The sequence below is a fragment of the Leucoraja erinacea genome, unplaced genomic scaffold (genome assembly GCF_028641065.1).
Source record: "Leucoraja erinacea ecotype New England unplaced genomic scaffold, Leri_hhj_1 Leri_366S, whole genome shotgun sequence".
NCBI classification, from domain to species: domain Eukaryota; kingdom Metazoa; phylum Chordata; class Chondrichthyes; order Rajiformes; family Rajidae; genus Leucoraja; species Leucoraja erinaceus.
In genome coordinates this window covers 100,364-113,007 of record NW_026576267.1, presented here as the reverse complement: position 1 = coordinate 113,007, position 12,644 = coordinate 100,364, and the positions used below count along the sequence as shown (strand labels likewise).

At 44.6% G+C, this 12,644-nt stretch overlaps 1 protein-coding gene across 1 annotated transcript; it reads right to left on the bottom strand.

The window, feature by feature from the left end:
- Nucleotides 1-1,303: 1,303 nt before the first annotated feature.
- LOC129693609 (histone H1-like) lies at nucleotides 1,304-2,244 on the bottom strand. The gene has a single exon (XM_055630402.1). It carries the CDS (start codon nucleotides 2,198-2,200, stop codon nucleotides 1,415-1,417), a length of 786 nt encoding a protein of 261 aa, XP_055486377.1. The 5' UTR covers nucleotides 2,201-2,244; the 3' UTR covers nucleotides 1,304-1,414.
- Nucleotides 2,245-12,644: the final 10,400 nt, after the last annotated feature.

The following is a 12,644-nucleotide window of genomic DNA, read 5'->3' as shown; positions in this document are numbered from 1 at the left end:
GCAGAGCCACTGTCGTGCCGCTGCCAATCGGAACGCCTGTTGATGTTTAGTATAGTGTTAATTTGTTCATGATATATGTATTCTTATTTCTATTTATTTTTTATGCACACTGAATGGACACTGGTTGAGCAACGTTTTTTTGTTTCCTCTGGGTATGTGAATACTCGGGAAATGACAATAAAGATATACAACACAATACATGTTGGCTGGTTTGGGCAAGTTGGGCCGAAGGGCCTGTTTTCACATTCTATCACTCTATGACTATAATGCGTTAAAATCACATCTAATGTCTCGTGTCTCATATTCTGTATTGGGAAGGAGGTGGTAAGAATTTTGCCCATCAAAAGTCATAGTTAGACCGACGCTTTCCGAAATCTACAGCTAACAATTATATCTTCCTCTTTCGGATTCACTGTGAACGGCGGAGGTTTGGGGAATGCTATGAAGCAGAGGGATCTAACGAGGCAGATACAAAGTTCCCTGAAAGTAGCATCACAAGAAGATAGGTTTGAGAAGGAACTGCAGATGCTGTAAAAATGGACGGTAGACCGCAATGCTGGAGAAACTCAGCGGGTGAGGCAGCATCTGTGGAGCGAAAGAATAGGTGACCTTTCGGGTCGAGACCCTTCTGCAGACGGAAGAAGATAGGGTAGTCAAGAAAGTGTACGGCACATTGGCCTTCATCAGTCAGGGAATTGAATATAGAGGTTGGGATTTATGTCAGTTGTGGAAGACCTTGGCGAGACTGCATTTGGAGATGTGTTCACTTTTGGATACCCTGCCAGTTGCTAAACTGGACGGAGCGCGGATATGTACGAGGATGTTGCCAGTACTTGAGTCTAAGCTACAGGAGAAGAGGTGTATAAGATAATGAGGGGGAATAACTAGAGTGGAGTTTTTTTTTTAACTGAGTAGGGGAATCAGAGACCAGAAAATAGTTTTAAGGTGAGGGGAAAGATTTAATGGCAATATTTTCCCAGCATCTGCAGTTCTTTCTTCAACATGTCATTTCATTAGACAGTAAGTCTGTGAGGTGGGTTCACTTCTTGGTCTCATGAGTTTCTCCAGCATTTTTGTCTACCGTAAATTTTTCCAGCATCTGCAACGCAGTTCTCTTAAACATGCCATAGACAGTAGTCTCAGTGAAGTGGTTACTCCTTGGTCTCAGTGAGGTGTTACTCCTTGGTCCCTTGTGAGGTGGTTTACTCCTTGGGTAAGGCGGGTGGTGCAGGCCTAGGAAAGGGGCAGAGACAGAGACGCAAGAATCCCGTTTGCAATTGAAATTTTTTTTCAAACACAAGTATATGCACAATGATGCACGATTTTATTTTTTCCTTTATTAGATCCACAAAAAAAATCATTTAGCACACATATGTCTGTTACACATTTTGAGGTTAACTTAAGTCTAAACCGTTCAGCACTTGTTCGGTTCAGTGTTTTGCGTAAGAGTCGCTTTCTCATCCACCAAGTCCGTGGGCTTGACGCTGTCCCGAACAATCTTCGTTTCCACCTTCTTGACCCTTCGCCTGAAGATGCGGCCCTTGGCCAGCGCCCTCCTCGCCCGGACCGTTTTCCAGCGGGCGGTCACCTTCTTCAAGCCGCCGCCTCCCGCCTTCTTGTGGTGCCGGCCAGCCTTCTTCAACTGACTGCGCCGCCGCCTCTTCTTGCCTCCACCACCGCCCCTCGCCATCAGCCTCTTGGACTTCTTGGCCGCCGTCCTCCTGGATAACACCGTCCGGCGAGCAGCCGCCCCCAGCGGCAACTTGAACGTCGCCGCCGCCGCCACCAAGTCCTGCGGGCACCTGCCGAGCCGGACCGAGCCCGAGGCGCCGCTGCCCGTCGTCTGCACCAGCGAGCCTTTGCTGACCAGGGTGCGGACGGCGCGGTTGACCCGCGTGTTGTGGCGAGCCAGGTCGTAGCCGCTGGCCGACAGCAGCTTCTTGACGGCGGCCACCGACAGCCCCCGCCGCTCCTTGGTGGCCGCCACCGCCCTCATGATCTGCTCGGCCACGGTGCAGCCGAACTTCCTGTGGCGGTACGGCCGGCGCTTCTTCTTCACGGCCACCGCGATGTCCAGCGAGTCCGTCTCCTCGGGCAGCAGCAGCGGCGGCGGCACCGCCGGCGGCGGCATCGGCGACTGCAGCAGCAGCGAGGTGGCCGCGGTGGAAAAGTCCACGCCCGGCGATTCCATGTCGGTCATAGCCAAGTGTGTCCGCGTCGCCTCACCTCACCTCCCCTCCTCTCCGCTCCGCAGCCGCGGCTGCATTGACGGCGCCGCGCCGCCTCCCCGCCTGTTAAAGCGGCGGCGCGGACGCGGTAGACTCAACCGCCCTCCCCCGCCGCCACAACTTGTGCTTTCTCCCCGCACAAACATCACCCTCGCCGCCCCGAAATCGAGCTCCCGCCACCAAACCCCCGCGCCATCCGACCCCAAACCCCGTGCATTTCACACCCCGAGCGACGCCCCGGTTCGGAAACACCCCTGCGTTCTCCCTAACGCCTCGCCACCGGGTTGCCTCGCCCGCCTGGAAAGAAAATTCCCCACTTTCCCGCTTAGAACATCGCATCGGCTCGACACCTGGGCAAATGTCAAGTTTCCGTCTTGCGGGGGAATAGTTGATGCTCATATTCCAGAGGGGCTCTTTGCTCCAACGTCGAACGCAACCGGGAAAGACCTTTCTAAGCCCCGTCTCATTAACACACCAAGTTTGCTGATTGCCAGCGCTGGCGCAACTTGGAGGAACTTGCAGCAACCAAAGACATTTGGCAATTTTATTGCGGGACCCAGCAACTACCACATGCACGCCCAACACATTATAGAATTGGTCTCCCAAGCTGGCCTGAGAATTGGGTCATTTCTCAATTGGTGTTATTGTGTTTATTTTCATTGGGATAGTTCTGCACCGCAGGCTACAAACGCCAATTCTGATTTTAACCGAGTGTTCAATTCAAGATTCACTGAGGTTGAAAACTGTTTGTGTACTACCATTGCAAAACACCTGACACCCTTCCCGCTACCACACACACATCACGACAAAAATAGAAACAAGTTATGTGGTAACGAAAGACACTGTGCTATCTTACCAAGCAACCACCCCCACCTTTTAATACCGCTCTTGCGGACCTGGTTGAAGTATGCGAGAGAGGTAGTGTCAATGGATACTTTGAGATGGACGATTGAACATCTGCGGTTCAACAAACCATAACAAGTTGCTTTGCCCTTATATTTTATTGAACTCCCAGAATAACTCGAGACAGAAACGGACAGCTTTATTCTTTATTCCGGTTCGTCATCAACGAAAAACACTTACATTTTTAAAGTGAATCCAGCGCCTCAATCGGTTTGGAATGATCTTTAGAATTCCAAGGAAAAAAAAAAAAATTGTGGTTCATTTTCATCCAAGTTTATCTTCTCTCCAACAATTAGTAATACAATTTGGGGGCAGTTTCCTCATTTTTAAAAACTACCCCCAAATGTCCTTTAGGTTTACGAACACTCTTAAGAGAATAAATGCACTTAACACTAAACTTATCATTGTAAGGGGAACATAGGTCTCCCCGTAACAAGGTTAATGGCAATTTCCTGGCCTCAGAACCAGGTTCTGGAAGGTTAATTTTCATAACTGGTTCCATCTTCTCAACACTTTTCATGAAAAGAAGTTTTAAAAAGAAAGCAGAGTTGCCACTTTTGAAAACTTGGGTAGTTTCATTACATAACCCTTCAACCGCATTAGAACCAATTATATCTGAGATGTGAACATCTCTGGGAAGGTCTTCAGTAAATGTTATCAGAATTGTAAAGAATTTAAAAGTAAAAATAAAAAATATAGAATATTTAAATACTTGTTCCTACATCTTCGACATACCATCATAACTTTAATTATGCAACGGGTGGACGAGGTCTATGACTATTCTAGTTTCATTTGAATTCTTATATTACAGGTCCAACACAGATTTTCTGGCAGGATTGGTTCCAGAGCCTTGCCGTGTTATCCATTTTTCCACCCTAACAGAGGTCACGGCCATGGGAGGGGGACTGGAAGTCGGCCATGGGAAGGGATCTGTCTGGCCAATAGTTCGAGAGCCTTGGCTTCAGGGGCCAAATCTGACCCGCCGATCTATCAACATTGGGAACATGTTTCCTGCCTCTAGCGTGTCCTTGGTCTCGATTGATCAAGAATGGCCACCTCACCCGGCCTAGGCACCTCGGCGCCTAGTTACGGGGGTACTTCTGGGATGGGATTCATGTCCGGATTAAAGGAAGGGCCGGATCACCAGTTGCTGGAAAAACAGTGGTGGGCCCTGTACATACTTGGTCCCCTGATAATTAAACTCCTGGAGACACCAAGAGACTGCGGATGCCGGGATCTACAGTAAAGCACAATGGGCAGAAGAGTTAATGCATAATCTCATGCAGACAGTTGTAAACAGAGCCTAGACCATCACAGAAACCAACCTCCCTTCCATTGACTCCATCTACACCTCACGCTGCCTCAGTAAGGTCAGCAGCATAATCAAGGATCAGTCTCATCCCCGTCACTCCCTCTTCTCCCATCTCCCATCGGGCACGAGGTATAGAAGTTTGAAAGTGCACACCTCCAGGTTCAGTGTTTAAGAAATAACTGCAGAAGCTGGAAAAAATCGAAGGTAGACAAAAATGCTGGAGAAACTCAGTGGGTGAGGCAGCATCTATGGAGCGATGGAATAGATGAAGTTTCGGGTCTTTTGTTTAAATGGCTTACTCCTTAATCTTAAACTGTGGCCCCTTGTTCTAGACTCCCCCAACATCGGGAACATGTTTCCTGCATCTAGCGTGTCCAAGCCCTGTATTATATGACATATGACTAGCAGCCCGAGATTGGAAATAAAGTCAAAGATTATTGCCTACTCTAATTTAACCTGGTATCCACAGTGTTTTAGTACTGGCTAAGATGGAGAGGACATCATTTCTCAGTTTGGAATTGCAAACTACATTTCCATCATATTAATTTTAAAGTTTGTATTATAAGTTCATGTGCACCTCATCTATTTTCTCCAGTAAACCAGGCCAATTGTCTTTTAACTATAGGACCGCTTTAGAATCTCAGCAGTCAATTGGAGTACTACATTCGCCCCTCTGCAAGACCAATACATCAGAGGTTGCAGATCCAGAGCCAGCAACATTATGGGGGATCCCTTCTACCCCAGCAACGGACTGTTCCAGCTGCTACGGCCAAGCAAACGCCTCCGTTGCCATGCTGTGAAAACGGAGAGGATGAGAAGGAGTTTCTTCCCAGAGGCCATTAGGACTGTAAACTCTAATCTCACCAGGAACTAACTTACTGTACCAAACTACTGTTGTGTTGTGTCTTTTTAAAATTGCTGTTTTTTTCTCACCAATATGTAATTACTGATTCAGTTCTATTCTGTTTTGTAGTTTTTTTTGCACAATCCGCAAACATGGCCACTTTCCATTTCACTGCACATCTCGTATGCGTATGTGACAAATAAACTTGACTTGACTTGTCTTGACTTGAGTGGAAAGGAGCTGCAGATGCTGGTTTATACTGAAGATAGACACAAAATGCTGATTAACTCAGTGAGTCAGCTCAGAACATGGACCGGGCGGGACTCTTCTCCAGAGATGCTGCCTGAACAGCTGAGTTACTCCGGCACTCTGTGTCTTTACTTGTAAACTAGCATCTGCAGTTCCTTGTAGTTCTAATCTTTCCTTTGATGGATATTCCCAGGATAGAACATCGGGCCCCCGTAGCGGCGACTGCGGAGGCATCAATAGGCCCCGACCACGGGTGAACAAAGAGGAAGTGGACTGAACTTTATTGCCTTCCCTCACATTGGGAAACATTGATTCCGCTGTGTGGGGATGTTTATGTTAAACTCTATTGTGTATTGTGTTCTTTTTTATTTGTATGACTGTATGGTAACTCAAATCTCACTGTACCAATTGGTGCATGTGACAATAAATGTATCTTGAACTTGAACTTGTATTTGGAAAACAATGCAGGGAGCATTCCACATTGGCAGCACTGGACCGGTTGCATCGTGGCTTGGTCCGGCAACGTGAGTGCCCAGGAGCGGAAAAGACTACAAAAAGTAGTAAACACTGCCCAGTCCATCATCAGCTCTGACCTCCCTACTATCGAGGGGATCAAGAGCAGCTTCTTCCCTACAACCATCAGGCTATTAAACACTACAAACTTCAACTAAGCTCCGAACGACAATGAGTCAGGGGGAATTGTATCTGTCTTTGCACCATTCTTGATTGTTTGTGTTTAGAATTTATACATCACTTATTTTTGTTATTATGTATGTAGTTATTATGTCACTCCATCATTTTGTGACGTTATCGATGGATATATATATATATGATAGATAGATATAGATAGATATATAGATAGATAGATAGATAGATATGCCATTTATTGTCACTATACATGAACAATGAGATTAAAAGCAGCTCGTACTCAGTGCATACATATAATTTAGTACAAAAAACAAGAAACAGAAAACAAAACAAAAGGGGGAGGGGGCGGATAGGTGCACAATTCTGCGGCGCTATATAAATATCTATAAAGGCAAAATGGTGAAGGATGAGTAGGTAGTATTCTTAGGCAGATGTTTAAAGATTATATTAAATATTAAAAAATGTTTTAAAAAATATTAAAAATTACAGTTACAATACACATTACAGTTCCAAATTTCAGTACGTGGATAGAATAGATGGAAGTCCGGGTGTTGGGCTGTGAAGTCAGTGCATGTGTGAATTAAGAGTAGTTATGACTTTCGGAAAACAACTATTCCTGAGTCTATTTGTCCTAGTTTTGATGCACCTATAGCGCCTTCCAGAGGGCAGCAGGTCGAACAGTCCAAACGCAGGATGGGAGCTGCCCTTGATGATATTCTTTGCCCTGCTAAGGCAGCGGGAGGTGTAAATATCCATCAGGGAGGGGAGAGGGCAACCAATGATCTTCTGTGCTGTCCTAGTTACCCTCTGAAGCCTCTCCCTGTCTGCCATGGTTATGGTTTTTATGGTAGGTAGACAAAAATGCTGGAGAAACTCAGCAGGTGAGATAGCATCTATGTAGCGAAAGAATAGGTGACGTATCGGGTCGAGACCCTTCTTCGGTCTAAAGTGCAGGGGGGGGGGGGGGGGGGGGGGGGGGGGGGGGGGATGAAGAAAGGAAGATGCAGAGACAGTGGGCTGTGGGAGAGCTGGGAAGGGGAGTGTATGGAGGGAGAAAGCAAGGACTACCTGAAATTGGAGAAGCAAATGTTCACACCGCCTGGGTGTAAACTACCCAAGCAAAATTTGAGGTGCTTATGTTGGTGTTTACAGAGTACTATGTTTACTTGCCTGTTGTGCTGCCGCATGTAAGATCTCCGTTAGAAGAAAACGTTAGAAATAAGGAACTGAAGATGCTGGTTTATAGCAAAGATAGACACAAAGTGCTGGAGTAACTGAGCGGGTCAGGCAACATCTCTGGAGGAAAAGGATGGGTAACGTTTCGGGTCGGGACCCCTTCCTCAGACATATTGTTCCATTCTGGGACATATGACAATAAAACACACTTGACACTTCACTATTGTGGTCATAGCCTCAGAATGAAAAGACGTTATTTTAGGAAAGAGATGAGGAGAAATTTCTTTAGTCAGAGGGTGGTGAATCTGTGGAATTCTTTGCCGCAGAAGGCTGCGGAGGCCAAGTGGATATTTTGCAGGAAGAGATTAATAGATTCTTGATTAGTGCAGGCGTCAGTTATGGGGGGAAGGAAGGAGAATGGGGTTAGGAGGGAGAGATAGATGAGCCATGATTGAATGGCAGAGTAGACGTGATGGGCCAAATGGCCTAATTCTACTCTTACTCCTTATTGTGTCTTGTCTCTGACCAATCATGTTTCAATACAGTCCAAATATAACCTGTAGATAGACACAAAAAGCTGGAGAAACTCAGCAGGACAGGCAGCATCAATGGAGAAAAGGAATGGGTGACATTTCGGGTCGAGACCCTACTTCAGACCAAAGCCTTTGCTTCAGACAGCTGCCTTGATGAGATTTCGCAGTGGAGCAGACAAAATGTGTGTGTAGGAAGGCCCTGCTGGCTTCCACCGAAGAAAGAGACTTTAAATGCTGGAGTAACTCAGCGGGACTGGCAAACATCTCTGGAGAGAAGGAATGGGGGATTGTTTTGGGTCGGAACCAAAGATACTAGAGGAGCTCCTCTAGTATCTTTGGTCGGAATCCTTGGACCCCAAACCTCACCTATGGCTTTTCTCCAGAGATGTTGCCAGACCCACTGTGTTGTCTCCAGCATTTTGTATCCATCTTCTGATCATCTGCAGGTTGAAGCAACAAAAACGGACGTCATCGACATCCCCTAAACTCATTGGTTCAAAGCCGGCACGGAATACTGCTTTCTGATTGGCTGTTTTGGGGGTTACATTTCTAATCCCTCTATGCAAATGAGATGCCCAGTTACGTTACAAACGGTTCAATGTTGGCTGTTGGCTGCTTTAAACATTCAAATACAGCCCACGAGGCCAAATTAAACCGTCAAAGGCTTTTTAAACATTTGAATTACCTTAAATGGCCTTAAAATATCCTAAGCACAGCTCACACCTCAAGTCATTTGTTTGACTTTAGGATTTATTTTTTCTGGCCACCCTCCAGAGCTAAATATAAAATTGTATCTTTGTACAACTGAGAATAATACAATTTCTCGCTTTAAAGTTTTACTTAATTTATTTCTGCTTTCCTTTCTCTCACCAAATCTTGAAAATTCAACATCCAAACAACAGGAAACACTTTTTCTCACAGAGTCTGTGGAATTCTCTGCCTCAGAGAGTGGAGGCCGGTTCTCTGGATACTTTCAAACAAAGATACTAGAGGAGATACTCCAGTATCTTTGCTTTCAGGAGAGAGCTAGATAGGGCTCTTAAAAATAGCGGAGTCAGGGATATATGGGGAGAAGGCAGGAACGGGGTACTGACTGGGGATGATCAGACATTGCATGGCCGTGCTGGCTCGATGGGCTGAATGGCCAACTCCTGCACCTATTGTCTATTGTCTATTGTCTATTATCACTGCATAATAGTTGAGTTTACTTTAGTTTAGATTAGTTGTGGTTGCAGTTTGCAGTTGGAATTCTAGTTTTTTTAGTTTTAGTCTTAGCTCCAGTTTGAGTCTCAATTTTAACTTTATTTATTGTCACGTGTACTGAGGTACAGTGAGAAGCTTTTTGTTTGAAATCATCCAGAGTCTGGTCCTGACCTCCCATCTAATTCATTGGAGACCGTTGCAAAAGACTGCATGGCCTTTCCTTTAACTGGATAGTCCGCAAACACAAGCTTTTCACTGTATCTCAGTGCACGTGACAATAATAAACTAAACTAAAATTTAAAACATTGATTCACACCGAAGCATTGTGGTTACTCTGGAGAGGAAGTCACCAACATTACCCCAAGTAACAGCACAGATAAGGTGCAGTGAAATGTGAGAGATCCACAACTCTCTGGGTGAAAAAGTTTTTCCTCATCTCAGTCCTAAATGGCCTCCCCATTATTCTTAAACTGTTACCCCTGGTTCTGGACTCCTTTATTATTATTGTGATTATTGTTGTTGTTGTTGATATTATTGTTATTATTATTATTGTTATTGTATCTTTCCTGGTCCGAGAACACTGATGGTATCATAAAGAAAGCACATCAGCGCTTCTACTTCCTGAGAAGATTACGGAGAGTCGGTTTGTCAAGGAGGACTCCCTCGAACTTCTACAGGTGCACAGTGGAGAGCATGCTAACCGGTTGCATCATGGCTTGGTTCGGAAACTTGAGCGCCCAGGAGCGGAAAAGACTACAAAATGTAGTAAACACTGCCCAGTCCATCAACGGCTCTGACCTCCCCACCATCGAGGGGCTCTATCACAGTGGCTGCCTCAAAAAGGCTGCCAGCATCATCAAGGACCCACACAATCCGGGCCATACACTCATCTCCCCACTACTTTCAGATAGAAGGTACAGGAGCCTGAAGACTACAAAGACCAGGTTCAGGAATAGCTGCTTCCCCACAGCTATCAGGCTATTAAACTCGGCTCGGACAAAACTCTCAACATTAATAGCCCATAATCTGTTTATTTGCACTTTATCAGTTTATTTATTCATGTGTATATATATTTATTCAATGGTATATGGACACACTGATCTGTTCTGTATTCATGCCGACTATGTTCTGGTGTGCTAAAGCAAAGCAAGAATTTCATTAGTCCTATCAGGGACACATGACAATAAATTCTCTTGAACTCTTGAACTCTTGATTATTGTTATTTCTGTTATTATTGTTGTTGATGCTATTATGATTATTATTATTATTATTATTGTTGTTATTGTTGCTATTATTATTATTGGCATTACTATTATTGTTGTTATTAATATTACTATTATTATTTTTATAATTATTGTTGTTATTATGATGATGATTATTGTTGTTATTATTATTATTATCATTATCATTTTTATTGTTGTTATTATTATTAGTGTTTCTATTATTATTATTATTATTGTCTTTATTCTCATTACTAGTGTTTCTATTATTATTGTTGTTATCATCATTATTAGTGTTGTTATTATTATTATTATTGTTATTATTATTGTTGTTATTATCATTATTAGTTTCTATTATTATTAGTGTTTCTATTATTATTATTGTTATTATTGTTGCTATTATTATTGTTATTATTGTTGCTATTATCCTGATTTGGATTGTTATTATTATTATTATTGCTATTGTTGTTGTTGTTGTTGTTGTTGTTGTTATTGTTGCTATTATTATTATGATTATTATATTTAATGTAATGGCAATTTCAAACGTTTTTCATTGTCATTACTAAGCTAACATGGAGGAATGGATCGAATTTACGCAGTACAATAACAAAAACAAATCTTCCAGTCGTTATTTCCAGTTTAATTGATTCTTTATTGATATAAATACAAAGAAGTATCTCATCTATATTAGTAAAAGTCTGATCTTGACCACTTCCTGTTGTTCTGTATATTGATTTTAGAAAAAAACGCTGCCACTTACGGTGATTTTTGGCCATCTTACTCCGTACCCCGTCCGCTGCACAGGACAAGAGGATTTTTCTCATTGATTAAAAATAAAAGAGTTATGAGTGTTTAAAAAATGTTGAGATTCTCTCAACTGAAGGCCACGCCCCTTCCTGAGGGACGATAAAACCTGGATGTGTTGAGTGCCTCAGTCTGTTTCTGCAAAATGGGGGAGCGAGAGGGTCACATCTCTCAGTCTGAGCTGTGAATAACACTGAGCACATGTCCACTAAACTGTGAGTGGTTTTACTGACCTGTCAGTGCCCTTCATGTGGTTTGAAAATGCTAAAGCTGTGGTTTTTAAAGTTGCCTTGCCTAATTAAAGTTGCCTTGCCTTCTATATAATTAAAAGTCTAATCTAGACCACCTCCTGTTTGCGCTTTGTATTGATTTTAGAAAAAAACGCTACTATGTACGGCTGTGGATTTTGGCCATCTTACTCAGAGTCCCCTCCGCTCATCAGGTGCCAAGGATTTTTCCCATCAATGAAAAATAAAAGAGTTATTAGTGTTTAAAAAATGTTGAGATTCTCTCTCCTGTCAATCATGCCATGAAGGCCAAGCCCCTTCTGGTGGGAGGGGGGAAGGGACTATAAAACCTGGAAGTGTGGGCGTGGCTCAGTCTCTGCAAGATGGGGGAGGGAGAGGTCACGACTCGCTGTCTTTAGTGGCCTTGCACCCTGCTAGAAATGGTATGAAACTGCATTTGAATTTGGTGGCCTTGCACCCTGCTTGAAATGGAATTTCAAGGAATAACCGCGAGTCAACTGCCAGCCCACCAGCCGTGAGTGAGTGAGCTGCCAGCACAACAGACTTGAGTGACTGAGCCGCCAGCCCAAGAATCCATTTGGCCCTCAATGTCCATACTAGCCCTCTGGAAACCAGTCCATTCAGCGCACACCGCCTATACTAGTGCTCCAGAAAGCCCTCCCCCACTGGCCACCAACATTGGAATTGGTGGAGAGGTGTAATATTGCATTGGGGACCAGCCCTCCCGTGTGATGCTGGGTCCCAACGGGTCCTACTTAGTCTAGTGCAGATTGTAGCTTTCTGGTCATACTATCCTAGCTGTCCATTCTTACTATCTCAATTGATCGTTCTTACTATCCGAACTGGTAAAAACTGTGTCTTCTCTTCACAAGTCAGCTCTCGTCTGATCTGAACACACGCTGTCGTATCGCTTAGTTCAATAGCGTCCGCAGGTGTGTGTGTGTGAGGTGCTCCTGTTGGGAGCGGCTCGCGACCAGGATGTCATCGAGGTAAATGTAGGCAAAGTTCAATCCCCGACCGACCATGTCCATTAGGCGCTGGAACAGCGTTCTTCAAACCGAAGGGCATGTGGAGCCACTCAAACAGACCGATGGTGGCAGTTTTGGGCACATTTTCCGGGCGCACAAGGACCTGGGGATAACCACGGACCGGGTCCACCTTGGAGAAAAAGGTGGCGCCCTCCAGATGGGCCGAAAAATCCTGTATATGTGGGACAGGGTAGCGTTCCGTGGTTGTAATGGCGTTCAGGCGCCTGTAATCCCCGCAGCTTGTCAGG